Source organism: Cucurbita maxima, unplaced genomic scaffold, assembly GCF_002738345.1.
Source record: "Cucurbita maxima cultivar Rimu unplaced genomic scaffold, Cmax_1.0 Cma_Scf00011, whole genome shotgun sequence".
NCBI lineage: Eukaryota > Viridiplantae > Streptophyta > Magnoliopsida > Cucurbitales > Cucurbitaceae > Cucurbita > Cucurbita maxima.
In genome coordinates, this window is record NW_019272027.1 from 3,017,547 (window position 1) to 3,032,565 (window position 15,019).

General features: G+C 37.3%; 2 protein-coding genes across 2 annotated transcripts; one reads left to right on the plus strand and one right to left on the minus strand.

Annotated features, from left to right (window-relative positions):
• The first annotated feature begins 1,441 nt into the window (after nt 1-1,441).
• Nucleotides 1,442-4,400, plus strand: LOC111486629 (cation/H(+) antiporter 15-like). Its single transcript, XM_023133810.1, has 3 exons — nt 1,442-1,884; nt 1,982-2,971; nt 3,064-4,400. Exons 1-3 carry the CDS (start codon nt 1,657-1,659, stop codon nt 4,207-4,209), a joined length of 2,364 nt encoding a protein of 787 aa, XP_022989578.1. The 5' UTR covers nt 1,442-1,656; the 3' UTR covers nt 4,210-4,400.
• A 1,037-nt stretch (nt 4,401-5,437) lies between these two features.
• Nucleotides 5,438-7,031, minus strand: LOC111486688 (transcription factor TCP20-like). Its single transcript, XM_023133909.1, has 3 exons — nt 5,888-7,031; nt 5,701-5,790; nt 5,438-5,615 (listed from the first exon to the last, which is right to left on the minus strand). The coding sequence occupies exons 1-3, from the start codon at nt 6,778-6,780 to the stop codon at nt 5,495-5,497; spliced, it is 1,104 nt and encodes a 367-aa protein (XP_022989677.1). The 5' UTR covers nt 6,781-7,031; the 3' UTR covers nt 5,438-5,494.
• Nucleotides 7,032-15,019: the final 7,988 nt, after the last annotated feature.

Sequence of the window (15,019 nt, forward strand, 5' to 3'; positions counted from 1 at the left end):
TTTTTTTTTTTTTTTTTTTTTTGTTCATCAATAGCTATAGCTATTCCATTACGTATTTCGCCGTCAGCCTTACATCAAAACGTGTCTACTAGGGCTATGCACTCCCTCATAAGGAATGCTTCGTTTCCTTCTCCAACCAATGTGGGATTTCACAGTGTTTTGCTGGCACATTGTTCGGTGTCTGACTCTAATATCATTTGTAACAACCCAAGTCCAACGCTAGCAAATATTGTACTTTTTGAGCTTTAAAATGTGTTTACTATGGAGAGGGTCTAGCCCTACTTTGACTAGTGTCTCGCATTGTCCAGTGATTGGCCAGACATTGGGTGATGTGTCGACAAGGACGCTAGGTCTTCAAGGGGGGTGGATTATGAAATCCCACGTTAGTTGGAAAGGGGAGTGAAACATTCATTTGGGTTGGAAACCTCTATTCAACGGACACATTTTAAAAGTATGAGGGAAAACCTAGAAGTGAAAACGTAAAGAGAATAATATCTGCTAGCGGTGAGCTTGAGCTGTTAGAATTTGTGTATCAAGACTTAAAAGAAGCATAATGTAACAAATAAACGATGAGTTGGTGATATATAGGTTGCTTATTTGAGCTACCAAACCTTTCTCGTTGTCTAAGTTTACACGACATGTGAGCTGGAGGTTCTAATATTTGATTTCTTGATTGAGGATAGAAATGTTCAAAAGAATTAATTTGAGTATTAATTTTTTTAATTATCTTAATCTCTTAAAAAAATAAAAGTTTTGATATTTGGAATGTTATTTTTCAATTTTAAATCCATGTTTAAAATAAATATAAAAATATATTTTACTTATTAACATTTTTTTTTTATTAAAACAAAAATTTGAATCAATGACGGGAACAATTCCAGCCAATCAATTTAAATTTTGAGATAGTTGGGTTAGTGCTAGAATGTGGGATTTAGGTGTAACAAAACCTTTATTATAAGAATGTGAAAATCTATTCTTAGTAGACACATTTTTAAAATTGTGAGGTTGAGGACGATGCGTACAGATTGAAGCAGATAATATATAGGTAGACTTAGAGCTCTTACAAAGAGCTAGACAACAAGTGGTGTGTCCAGTGTCACTGGTGTGTCCAGTGAGGACACTCCGCCTCTAATATGGATGAATTGTGAGATCCCACGTCGTTTTGAGAGGGGAATAAAATCCGCCCCTAATATGGATGGATTGTGAGATCCCATGTCGGTTTAAGGAATAAAACATTCCTTACAAAAATGTAGCCACACCGAGCGGTGCGAGCGAGGACACTAGGTTCCCAATGGAGTAAAGAAAATATTCCATTGAAACCCATAAACCTAAGTCAAATTTTCAATTTTTCAAAAACTCAACCCAACTCAAACGGAAAAACCTAATCCAGCCGGTGATAAGAACACTAATACATTTTTAGGCCTTGGGTTGTAAACCAGGACATTCCAATATGAATTTCTTCCAAATTTGAATTTTCAATGCAGAAGAGATTCATTCACCTTCCCTTCCAAGATCAATGGCCGTTTTAGCATTTACACGCCATTAAACTCATTGCCCTTCTCCTTCATTGCCCATCTTCCCTCTTTGATCCTCTTCCACCTCCATATCTGAACAAAGTCTCAAGTTCGAATCCCACGTTCGAAAATCGGTTCCATTATGATGGAACCAATGGAATCAGACGACAGTTCCATTTTCAATAACTTTTCTTCAATCTGTGTTCATGTCGATCGAATCCATTCCAGCAGCGTCTTCATCGGAGAAAACCCTTTGGAATTCTCAGTTCCTCTTCTTCTTTTACAGCTCGGAATCTGTTCTGGAACGATCATCTTCTTGTTTCAGCTTCTCAAACGCCTTGCTCAACCCCTCATCGTATCACAAATTTTGGTAACTCCTCTGATTTCTTCAACCCTTTAATCCAAATTTCATTTTCTAATTCAAATGGATATTGATTTTTGTTCTTGTTCTTGTTGTTCTTGATCAGAGTGGATTAGTTTTAGGTTATTTCGGCGCGGGATTCTTGGAGAAATTCAGAGAAACAATTTTCCCTATCAGGGGACTCATATTTCTGGATGCGATTTCTTCGCTTGGACAGGTTTTTTACTTCTTTCTTATTGGTGTTCAAACGGATATGTCGATTATCAAGAACATTGACAAAAGAGCCTTTGGAATTGGGGTTTGTTCTGTGATTTTGCCTACGATTCTCTCCAATTTGTACACTGTAACCCTTGTGAACACTGTTGATTTAGACACAATCAAAACCCTTTTTCTGGTTGGTAATGCAGAGAGTTTTATCCACTTTGCCATGGTTGCTTCTCTTCTTAATGAGCTTCATTTGATAAACTCAAAATTTGGGAAAATTGCTTTGGCATCTTCAATGAGTTCCAATTGTTTCGGCTTGTTCTTTCAAAAGATAGGCATGTTGTTGGCTAATGAACGTAAGGTCAGGCTTCATGCCTTGTCCACAGTTTATGGTTTCATAGTTCTAGCTGTTATCATTTTGAGTTTTCAGCCTGTGATTTTGTGGATGACAAAGAACAGTCCAGTGGGGCAGCCATTGAAGGAGAGCTTTGTTATTACATTGTTTTTAGGGGTATTGGTTGTGGCCTTCTGTAGCCAGGCTTCTGGTATGCATATCTATTTTGGTCCTATTTTGCTTGGGATTACAATACCTCCAGGGCCTCCCATTGGATCAGCAATGGTGGAGAAGCTTGATATCATCGCCTCATGGGTTTTGATGCCTATCTTCTTTGCCAAAATAGGATTGGTTTTCAGTATCCATACCATCAAGCTCTTGAATTTCTTATGCATATCATTCATTATCATTGTGGCTGCATTTGGGAAGTTTTTGGGTGCTTTAATGATGTCGATATACTACAAATTACCTACGAGAGACGGTGTAGCGCTTGGCCTTATCTTGAATAGTCAAGGAGCTCTCGAGATCGGAATCTATAAGTTAATGAAGAAGGACAAGGTAGGAATCTGTGTTTCTTTGATCATCGTTGTTGAATTGCATCGAATCGTTCTCATAAACTTACTTTAGTTTTGTTTCTTAAATCCATGCAGGTCTTGGATGAAGAAACATTTGTAGTTATGTGCATATGCGTTATGGTTGTGGCTGCAGTTATCACTCCTATTATAAGATATCTCTTTGATCCTTCGAGAAGATTTGTAGTTGAGAAGAAAAGAACAGTAATGCACTTGAGACCCGAGTTTGATCTTAGTGTATTAGTTTGCATTCACGACCAAGATGATGTTCCGAGTGCTATTAACATACTCGAGGCCTTGAAGCCAATGCATCGAAACCATCTTATTGTGTATATGCTTCATCTTGTCGTGCTTCTTGGTCGTGCTAACCCACAACTTATTCACCATAGGATCACAAAGTTGAGGACTTCTTCAAGGTCTTGTGTCTCTGAGAGTATTGTTAATGCCTTCAAATACTTTGGACAGAGCAACAGTGATGTTGTTACAATTCATCCCTTCACTGCAATATCACCTTCTACAACTATGTACGAAGACGTTTGTTCGCTCGCGCTCGACAAAAGAACTTCCTTGATTCTTATTCCTTTCCACAAGAGATTTCATTCCAATGGCATGATGTCGTTGTCTAAATACAAAATGAAAATGTTTAACCAACATATCCTTGACAAGGCACCCTGTTCGGTCGCTCTCATTGTTGAACGTGGAATCGTAAAGATCTCGAGGTCTATTTCTACTAATCTTTATTCTTTTCAAATAGCTATTGTCTTCATAGGCGGGCCAGACGACCGTGAGGCAATCTTCATCGGGACAAGAATGATTGGACATCCATATATAAACGTGACATTGATTCGCTTGTTGGAGGACACAAATTCTCCAAGCGATGACGGTAAGGAGATGAAGCTGAACAATGAGGCAGTGAGCAAGTATCACAGACTCCTGGAGAACAACCATAGAGTGCGGTATATGGAAGAGGTGGCAAAGGATTGCACTGGTACAGTCGCCATACTCCGTTCACTGGAGAATAATTTCGATCTCATAATGGTTGGAAGACGACATAGCCCACGCTCCCCGCTCGTTCAAGGCTTGTTGCTTTGGAATGAGCAGACAGAGCTTGGGTCAATTGGAGAGGTATTGGCTTCTTCAGATTTTATAGGCAATGCCACCATCTTTGTTGTGCAACAACACAGAAAAGTGGTTAATGAAGACCCAGAAACATCAAAAAGATAACACTTGGATGCTTAAAGAGTTGCCCATTCAAGGTCAACTCATAAGAGTTTTGATTCCCTTCTCTCTTTGTAAATTTTTGCATTTTGTCCTAATTTCTTTTGTTAATATACTTATATTAGCGTTCTTCGTCTTTGTTCTTTCACGATGGCTTGAGAATGAAAAGAAACCATTGGTGAACTTAGACTAGAATGATCGTTAACATAAACATACCTCAACCGTTAAGAACATCTACTGTGTCTTTTAGATCCGTTAATCCTACTCATATTTGTAATTTCCACGCATGCTAGATTCATTGCATGCTTGACAACAAGGATGTCAACCTAAACAGAACAGATGATGAAAAATTAAGCTTTAAACAATAACAAACACTTGAAACAATACAAAATTTCATTAAAACAGAACAGCACAAAAGGACAGTCCCTGTTCTGGCGTTGGATCTTTCCCTGTAGAGCCTTATAGAATGATAAAAAAACTTCACCGCCCAAATTCATGAACATCAGACTTTTAAGCATTTGTCGAGGAACTCACGTTGATCGTTTAGCAGACGTACTGATCTTATAGAATGATAAGCTTAGCTGTGCTAACAGACCATGTTGTATCTTTAGCTGATTCAAGCGTATGCGAATATAGATGCGTATACGAGAAGAACGAAGGTAATACATGTCAAATGATGAGACTAACAGAGAAGTAAGTTCATAAAAACATGCATATGATAGGTTAGAAACATCTCCAAAGTTCTTGTTCTAATGGATTCTTGTAAACAACAGTCCAAGAACTCTACAAAGAGAAAGTTCATGAGTTTCTCTAGAACCAAATAAGATACCCCATGGGGAAAACTCGACCTTATACTATAAGCTCATGAAACGAGCAGATTAAGCAAATACCAGAGAATCCGAGCAATGAATTAGCAGAATTTAAGATACCAAAACGACGAAAGTGCGGATAGAATTACACGCTTCAATCAGACCTACAATACCTTTTTCAATGTAATAATGTTAAGCTAGGGAGTGTCACAATCGCTTTTCGAGTTAACGAAAAGCAGACACTAGACCTGACCCCGACGACCATCGGCAAGTGAACATCCTAAACTGCTCCTTCGACATTAAGTTCACTTAGCAAGGGAGTAAAATAAGCAGTTTGAGATTCAGAACTCACATGTTATTGATAAGAGACCAAATGCAAAGAACAAACTAAATAGCTTCTTGGATTATGCAGAGAGATTGAAAACTTGGGGACAAGAAAAAATTATACCTTAAAATTCACAAACAAATTGTTCATCATTCCATCAAGAACTAGAAAAGAAGTAAAATTGCCTTACATGATCAACACGCCTTTTGAATAGAGAAACAAACAGAAAAATGAAGTTAAGCTCAAGCCAAGCTGCTCTAAGTTGCAGATAATCACACCTGCAAAAGGCAAAAAGATATCAAAAACCTCAATGTTCTTAACCATTAAAACTTTCCAAAAGCTTTCTAAGAATCAAGAAAGAACCTGGCATGTGAAGAAGAGCTTGAAAGATTGCCATTCACAGGGGGAGGAGGTGCAAACCAGGTAAAGATCTCTCTCTCTCTCTCTCTCTCTCTTGAAATTATACAATACAATACAAACCCATTTAGAAAAAAGGAAATTGAAAGGAAAAAAAGTGAAAAAAAAAAGTCCTTGTTCTTCAATTTTCTACCCTGAATCTTGTGAATCATCTTTAGCAGGAGGTTGCTGGTGTTGTTGATGATGGTGATGAACTCTAGCTTGGCCCATTTGTTGGTAAAACTGGTTCAATGCTTGTGGATTGATAGCCCCAATATGGGGATCTTGGCTCAATCCAAGCTCTAAACCAGGTAGCTGTTGAGCGTTTGCACCTAGAATGGAGGTGAAACTCATAGGACCCATGTTGGTGGGGGGTAAGTCAAAGGCTGGGAAACCAAGTTTATGAAAGTAATTTGAAGTTTCATTAGCTAAATTAGTGGCTGATTGAGCAACACCAGCTGTAGTTGATGACTGAAACCCAAACCCACTGACAGAGGAGGGCCAAACCGCTGTGGCTGTGGCGGCGGCGGCGGCGGCGGCGGCGGCAGCAGCAGCCAAATGGGGTCGTCCCAAATTCCCCCAACTGGCCCTACTGGACCCGCCACCGCCTAATTCCTCCAATTTTTGTTGTAATCCGGCGGAGAGAGAAACCCCTTGTTGCGAAACGGAACCCGCCACTGCTGCTAAAGCAGAAGCTGGGATCGTTCCAGTTCCAGTGGCGGCGATTATCGATGGCTCCGCTTGCTGTAGCAACCACTGGATGGTTTCGCCGTCGGATTTATGACCCAATTCCCTCGTTAATTGAAAAATCCTCGCCGCACAAAGTGCCGGCATACGGATTCTCCGGCCACGTCCTTCCACTTTTGTGTGACGGTCTTTGTTGGAGCTTCGTTTTGGAGCTAATTGTTTCTTACCTTCTTCTTTGATTTCCGGTGGTTTGTTTTCCCCCATGATCGATTGTTCTTGTTGGTGTTCTTGTGGGAAGTTCAAAAAGTTTGGTACCAGTTCTTGGGGCTGCTTTGTTGATGATGAAGTTTTAGGATCCATGGAAGAAGAAGAAGAAGAAGAAGAAGAAGAAGAAGAAGGGCACAAAAAGAATGAATTATTTTATACAAAAACTGAGTCGAACCACAAAAAAAATAGTGTTTTTGGAATGAAATGAAAGAGAAATTGAAGTCCCATTTGTCAAAATTGTCTTTGATCTCTGTTTTCTTTTCTTTTTTGCTTTCTGGGTTCCCTCTGATCTGTCCTTTCTTACCACTTTTCTTACTGTTTTGGGCTTTTGACCAAATGTGAAAGCAACTTTAACTACCAAAACATTTTTTTTTCACCTTCATTCACTCACTCACTTCCATCTTCAACCCTTATCTTTAGGACATTTTCCTAGTCGTTCGTTTCACGGACCTTCCCTTTCTACCTTATGCGAGTGTATATATAGGTTTTGTTGAGAATATCAGGTCGGTCGACAACTATAGATTTTCTTCGTCCGGTGGGAGAAGAAGAGTTGCTTTCATGGGTCTTCCCTTTCTACCTTATGTGAGTGTATATATAGGTTTCGTTGAGAATATTGAGTTGAACGACAAATATAGTTTTCGTTCGTCTCGTGAGAGAAGAAGAGTTGCTTTCATGGGTCCTTCCCTTTCTACCTTATGTGAGTGTATATATAGGTTTCGTTGAGAATACTGAGTCGAACGACAAATATAGTTTTCGTTCGTCTCGTGAGAGAAGAAGAGTTGCTTTCATGGGTCCTTCCCTTTCTACCTTATGTGAGTGTATATATAGGTTTCGTTGAGAATACTGAGTTGAACGACAACTATAGTTTTCGTTTGTCTCATGAGAGAAGAAGAGTTGCTTTCATGGGTCCTTCCCTTTCTACCTTATGTGAGTGTATATATAGGTTTCGTTGAGAATACTGAGTCGAACGACAAATATAGTTTTCGTTCGTCTCATGAGAGAAGAAGAGTTGCTTTCATGGGTCCTTCCCTTTCTACCTTATGTGAGTGTATATATAGGTTTCGTTGAGAATATTGAGTTGAACGACAACTATAGTTTTCGTTCGTCTCGTGAGAGAAGAAGAGTTGCTTTCATGGGTCCTTCCCTTTCTACCTTATGTGAGTGTATATATAGGTTTCGTTGAGAATACTGAGTCGAACGACAAATATAGTTTTCGTTCGTCTCGTGAGAGAAGAAGAGTTGCTTTCATGGGTCCTTCCCTTTCTACCTTATGTGAGTGTATATATAGGTTTCGTTGAGAATACTGAGTCGAACGACAAATATAGTTTTCGTTCGTCTCGTGAGAGAAGAAGAGTTGCTTTCATGGGTCATTCCCTTTCTATCTTATGTGAGTGTATATATAGGTTTCGTTGAGAATACTGAGTTGAACGACAACTATAGTTTTCGTTTGTCTCATGAGAGAAGAAGAGTTGCTTTCATGGGTCCTTCCCTTTCTACCTTATGTGAGTGTATATATAGGTTTCGTTGAGAATACTGAATTGAACGACAAATATAGTTTTCGTTCGTCTCGTGAGAGAAGAAGAGTTGCTTTCATGAGTCTTCCCTTTCTACCTTATGTGAGTGTATATATAGGTTTCGTTGAGAATACTGAGTCGAACGACAAATATAGTTTTCGTTCGTCTCGTGAGAGAAGAAGAGTTGCTTTCATGGGTCCTTCCCTTTCTACCTTATGTGAGTGTATATATAGGTTTCGTTGAGAATACTGAGTCGAACGACAAATATAGTTTTCGTTCGTCTCGTGAGAGAAGAAGAGTTTCTTTCATGGGTCCTTCCCTTTCTACCTTATGTGAGTGTATATATAGGTTTCGTCGAGAATACTGAACCGATCAACAACATACAGTTTTCGTTCGTCCTGTGAGAGAAGAAGAATTGCTTTCATGGGCCTTCCCTCCCCACCTTATGTGAGTGTATATATAGGTTTGTCGAAAATACCGAGTCTATCTACAACTACAGAAGAAGTGTTGCTTTCAGGAGTCTTCCCTCTCCACCTTATGTGAGTGTGTATATAGGTTTCGTCAAGAATACCAAGTCGATCAACAACTACAGTTTTCGTTCGCCCTGTGAAGGAAGAAGGGTTCGAGACCCTTCTTCATACATTTCATCATTAGCAACAAGCTTTTGTAGTGGTAGACACAAGTATAGGTCAACTATACGTTATTTCTTAAAAAAACGCTCACGTGCCAAACAATAAATGAAACGAGTATCTACACTCTAGCCGTACTTGAATTTTTTCTCCGTGAACAACGCTTTTATTATTAATTTTTTGCTCAAATGTCCAAGTGGAGAGTGGAGATTATGCCACTTGGACATCCATGATTGGCTTGTGGGGTTGCTTCAACTCCACTCTTTGCTTCATCTCTCTTGTCAATGTTTTGCAGAAAGACATGGAGGAGGAGAGAGAATGAATGGTTACTGCATTTGGGTTTTTGGCATAAAAAGAAGATTTTATTAGATCAATTCTTTTCATTAATTTATTATTATTATTATTATTATTATTTTGCACTTTTTGTTACACGGAAATTATATAAATTCTAAGTGGGACCCTTTTTGCCCGAGATTTGTTCTAGTCAAGGTGTCCGTAGGTTCAGACAGATTTGTTTATTGTTATGAACCACGACTCTCCAAAATGGTATGATATTGTCCTGAGTATAAACGCATGATCATTCCCTAAATTAGTCAATGTGGGATGATTCCCTCCCAACAATTCTCAACCAGCTCCAATGAATCTTATAAATCCATGATCATTCCTTTAATTAGCCAACGTGGACCGACTCATTCCCAATAATTCTCAACATTTATTTGTTTTCAATCTTCCAGATGGTTAAAAAAATAACAATAAATTCAGGTCAGATTCAACCCAGCTCAAACAAGTTCATAACCCAATTAGTTTGAATTGATCTGATCGAATTTTTTCGGTCATCAATTTTTTCGAACACCTACGTAAAATAGAACCGATCTTACGGGTATTAAATGTTTTTTTGTTTTATCTTGAACCTAAAGAACAAAAAAAAAAAAAAAAAAAAAAAAAAAACCCATTAAGTTTTTGTTTTTTTATGCCTTGATGTCAAAGAAAAATACCATTTATATATGATTATTATAAATGCATAATAATGAAACATCCTAAATTGGAGGGAATATATTATAACATAAGTGTATAGATTTGTAGCATCCATAATTAGAAGCATAATCCTTCCCCTATAAATTAATCATCCACCTTATTTTAATTTTTATATATTCTCCCATTTAGCCACTCATTTATTTATTTATTTCCATTTTTGCTTTTTTTTCTTTTTAAAATAAAATTCCAATTTATTCTCGAGGTTTGCATTTAGTTCATTTTAGTCATCCTTTCAACTTTCGGTTAATTATTAGTGAAAAATTAACCTGACATATCTATATCATGCGACGTTTGATGACACGACACAGATGATGTTTCATGTCAGTTAAAAATGAGGAATGATTGTGAGTAGTAATGAATTAAATTTACCTCTCGTGTAACGAGACTCATTTTAGGTATAACCTTTCTAGTCGTCATGTAAGTGGTAAACTAACCAAGTTACCACTAGTAAATATTATTCGCTTTGGCTCGTTACGTATCGTCGTTAGCTTTACGATTTTAAAACCCGTCTACTAGAGAGAAATTTTCACACCCTCTCCAATCGATGTGAACCTTACAATCCATCCCCTTAGGGCCCAGCGTCCTTACTAGCAAATCACTCAATGTCTGGCTCTGATACCATTTGTAATAGCTCGAGACCATTGCTAGCTGATATTTTTCACTTTTGCATGTTACATATTGCCGTCAACCTCATAGTTTTAAAACGCGTCTACTGAAAAAAGATTTCCACACTTTTATAAGGAATGTTTCGTTCTCCTCTTCAACTAATGTGAGATCTCACACAAGGGGTTCACTAACATGGTCTTAGCCGACTGCTTGAATGACTAGCCTACCAAGGATCAATTGATTTATCGAGGGGACGACCTTTTTTGGGTTTGATCGCGTTTAGCCCTACATCTCCATAAATCATGGGCTTACTCGTCCCATCCTACTAGCACCTCTACCAGGGTACCTCTACTCGAATCTATATTCCTTCTCGGGTATTATCCAATTTTAACTGAATCGTCACACGGTTAATTTTTACTCGTAACAAGAAACTATAATCAATATTATAGCTAAGAATTTGACTTTCCACACATGTTCCCTTTTGCATTAGATAATAACTTATACATCTCATGAACTTCTCTCACCATCATATCCATCTTGTGATCCATATTCTTTCTCATTATTATCATTACCTCCTTTCGTGTTCTATACTCCCAACTTGATTGTTAAGCAAGTTACATTATTATACGTGAACACACGCTCTTTTTTAATCTCGTTAGGAGTATGATTAAATTTTACCTACTTTTCGTTTGGATTATAAAGCTAATCACTTAAGTTCGATGCGACGTTCGTTGTTTAGTTTTTAGAGCTCAACAACATGTTAGGATAGAGAGATTCAAACTTAAGACATCTTTGTAAATGAGATATGTCTGTAATGTTTAGTGATGTGACTATTTTTGTTATTTTGTTAGAGTTTAATAACACATGAAAAGAGAGAGATTCGAACATTTGAATGATATATGATTTAATTAGCTAATCTATGCTCAAATTGGTTGAAGGTATAGTCCCAAAAAATCTCTTGCATGAGCTAATATATAGCCCACGTTGGTATTAGAACATTTCTCTCGATGTATTGCTAAACGTTGGGATACTTCAGAGCTATGTCGATGCATAATGCATCAACATAGCCTCGTTTATCCAAATTTCATTAAGATAACTTCTCTCGACATGTTTATGACAATATTTTTCTACGATGCTTCTTGTAGTCACGATGATACCTTACTGCTGTTTTGCTTGGTTTGCCCAATGGTTTTCTCGCGTCTGGAAAACCAAAAATACGTCATAGTGATAGAAGTAAGTTCGATGAAAATTTGATTGCACTAAATGGACTTATCCAACTCACCCTCGACGAAATTCTTTGCTTACATATCTTAACGTCATTCACTCGACTTTTTCTCTTATCCATTAATTACTGTATCCTGACTGAAAATCTTCACAATATCGTAATTCAAAATTCATATTGTATGAGATTATTTAAAATTTAAAGACGGAATAGATACCCGACCGAAAATCAGGGAAGGTGTATTTTGGTGATTGAGTTGCTAGTCACATGTGCATCCCATCACGGAGACAAAGGATGTCCCTTTTTCAAATTTAGCTATTGAAAATATCAAATCAAACCATATAATATAAATACATTCTCACATAAAATTCAAAAGATTCAAAATATCGATCATGTTAATTTTAAATTTAATTATAATCAAACAAGACTTTAATCTAAGACGGACCACGAGCTACAAAGAATCATGGTTCAATGTAATGTACACGTTCGTTTGTAACATACTAAGGAAGACATACAAAATGCATAAGATCCCACATTTCGAATCATGGTTCAGTGCCATGATGCACGTAGTACTTCCATACTTATCATGACATGAATTCCCTATAAAACGTGCTTACTTATACGTGGTATTTCATACATGTTCATCATGCATGGTACGTCATATTATCTCATAGAACATAAACGTAATTATTATAATATAACAAACCATGAGTCAATAATATAATAAACGTAATGGTACGCTCATGTTTCATTTAATTCATCCAATCTAGTTTGTAGGCGTTCTAATAAGAAATCGACGTACAATTCAAAATCAACTTGGTGTTCCTAAGCGTTTAGCAAACATTTAGCTGCACGTGATCCGATTTCAATTATGATATTTCATCCACTTAAAAAATGAGATTAGAGTCAAATCATTTAATTATCCTAAAATCATTCCGGGGTTATAAATTATTCAAAAAATAATTATACTAACATTTTTTTTTTGTATTAATTGGGTTGAAAATGCTTTTCATAACCGTTTAAAACGGTCAAACTGAACCAACCGAGCTACTGAAACCAAATCGAGCCAAGAAGTGGACTTAAGACTTTATTTATTTATTTATTTATAATTTGATAATAAATATATATTAATTACTATATCACGTTTCTCTAGAAATTCAAATCTAGGGTAAAAAACGTTAGTTTAAATATCATCGACTGTAATTTACCATTTTTACTTAGAAATGTAATGATTATTTATCTACACATAAAGTAATTACATGTTTAAAATGGGTGTTACAATAATTCACCGACCATGATTCTTTCTCTCTCTCTCTCTCTCTGAAACTCTGTTCGTGTTTTACAATGTTTGTTTGTCTGTTTGAAAACCTGTCATCTTTTTTGAACATTTCTTTTGTATCAAATGGTCAAATCAATTGGCCCTTATAAAAGCCAAGTCTCTTGCACTTCCATCTATACCTCCAAAATTCCGTTACCCTCGAGACTTTAAAATGTATCGGTTAAGAAAAGGTTTCTATTCTCTTATAAAGAGTGTTTCGTTCTCTTTCTTAACTAATGTGGGATATCACAATCCACCCCTTTTCAGAGTCCAGCGTCCTCGCTAGTACTCATCTCTTTCTCCAACCGATGTGGGACCCCCACCAAATCCACACCCCTTTGGGGCCCAACGCTCGTACTAGCATACCACCTTGTGTCTACCCCTCATTCGAAGACAGCCTCTTCACTAAAACATCACCTGGTGTCTGGCTTTGATACCATTTGTAACGCCCCAAGTCCACTGCTAGCAGATATTGTCCTATTTGGGCTTTCCTTTTCGGGCTTCCCCTCAAGGCTTTAAAACGCGTTTGCTAGGGAGAGATTTTCACACTCTTATAATGAGTGTTTTGTTCTTCTCTGCAACTAATGTGAGATTTTAGATGATCTCCTAAATTTTTTTTCTCGTGAATGAGAACAAAATATGTTGGAAAGATTCTTGTTAGTCTTAAAAAACATGGAGTAAGTAACATGACTATGTTGCAGAGGATGTTGGAAAATATTAGGATAGTGTGCACTTTCATTTTCAATGGCTCAATCACTTCATAGTTAAACATGCTTTGTTTGGAACAATTCTATATTGGGTGACTTCCTATGATGCATGTGAGTGAGATACAATATGCTGGAAGAAGAACACGTGTTAGCCGTGTAAATGTCGGGACTATTAGATACCAAATTTAATTTCTAAATCTCGATCTGAATCTTGAACATGAATCGTTACACTAATGAATCAAAATGAGATTTATGTTAGAGCATAAAACATTGATGAACCATAAAAGAATTGCAATAGGTGCAATAATGAATTTTGAAATCTAAAGATCAAATCGTTTGAAATTTTAACATTAGTAAACATTTCGTGTATTTGGAGCAAATTCTTCCACACAACTACTCATTTTTCTCTAATCTAATTTTACTTGAGTCTTTTCATTTTTTTGGGTCAAAATTTGTTTGTTTCTTCGTCTCTTTTGCATCCCTCGATGCATCTCATACATGTTATTATCAGAAACCCTAAGAATCAAATTAGGGTTTCGATGCAATTATAAAGACTCGCATCGTTCATCAGTGGTTTATATCATTTAACTTTTAAACTAAAATCAAACGAACACATCGAACACAAATTTGAACTGAAATTCTGACCGAAAACCAACAATTTTTTACGATAACTGCCTTGATCATGATGAAAAAGCGAGAAAGGAGTTGGAAACCGTAAGATCGATCTTTTTTTTTTGTTTGAGATGCCATTAATTTTCTTGGGATTAGCTAAAGGAAGAATCAAAGTTATGGGGGGGAAAAGTGATGATTGTAAGTTCAACTTCACAATAAATAGGAGAAGAAATGCATAGCAATTGGTGAGGTTGTAATAAAGCTAGAATCTATAACCCAACCCCATCTCCTTTTATCATAAAAATGGACCTCACCATTTTGCCTTTATTGTTATGCATGAGTGTCACATCTTAACATTCAAATATGAGATATTCTCTCTCTCTCTCTCCTTTTCTCTCTCCCGATAATAAAGAATTTTCTTTAGAGCATATGTGAACAATGTAGGATATCACAATCCACCCCCTTCAGGGCCGAGCGTCCTTGCAGGCGCTCCTTCCTTTTTTCAATCAATGTGGGACCGTCACCAAATCCACCCTCCTTCGTAGCCCAGCGTCCTTACTGGCACACTGCCTCGTGTCTACCCTCTTTGGAGAATAGTCTCCTCGCTAGCATATAGTTCGGTGTCTGGATGCCCAGACCCATCGGTAGTAGATATTGTACTCTTTGGGCTTTCCCTTTCGAGCTTCCGT

What these genes read in the sequence shown, in the direction of transcription:
- LOC111486629 (XM_023133810.1), top strand. Translation starts at nt 1,657, where the DNA reads ATGATGGAACCAATGGAATCAGACGACAGTTCCATTTTCAATAACTTT. An exon ending in TCATCGTATCACAAATTTTG is followed by an intron (nt 1,885 to 1,981) that starts GTAACTCCTCTG and finishes GTTCTTGATCAG; the next exon opens with AGTGGATTAGTTTTAGGTTA. An exon ending in AGTTAATGAAGAAGGACAAG is followed by an intron (nt 2,972 to 3,063) that starts GTAGGAATCTGT and finishes AAATCCATGCAG; the next exon opens with GTCTTGGATGAAGAAACATT.
- LOC111486688 (XM_023133909.1), bottom strand. Translation starts at nt 6,780, where the DNA reads ATGGATCCTAAAACTTCATCATCAACAAAGCAGCCCCAAGAACTGGTA. An exon ending in GATGATTCACAAGATTCAGG is followed by an intron (nt 5,791 to 5,887) that starts GTAGAAAATTGA and finishes TATAATTTCAAG; the next exon opens with AGAGAGAGAGAGAGAGAGAG. An exon ending in AGCTCTTCTTCACATGCCAG is followed by an intron (nt 5,616 to 5,700) that starts GTTCTTTCTTGA and finishes TGCCTTTTGCAG; the next exon opens with GTGTGATTATCTGCAACTTA.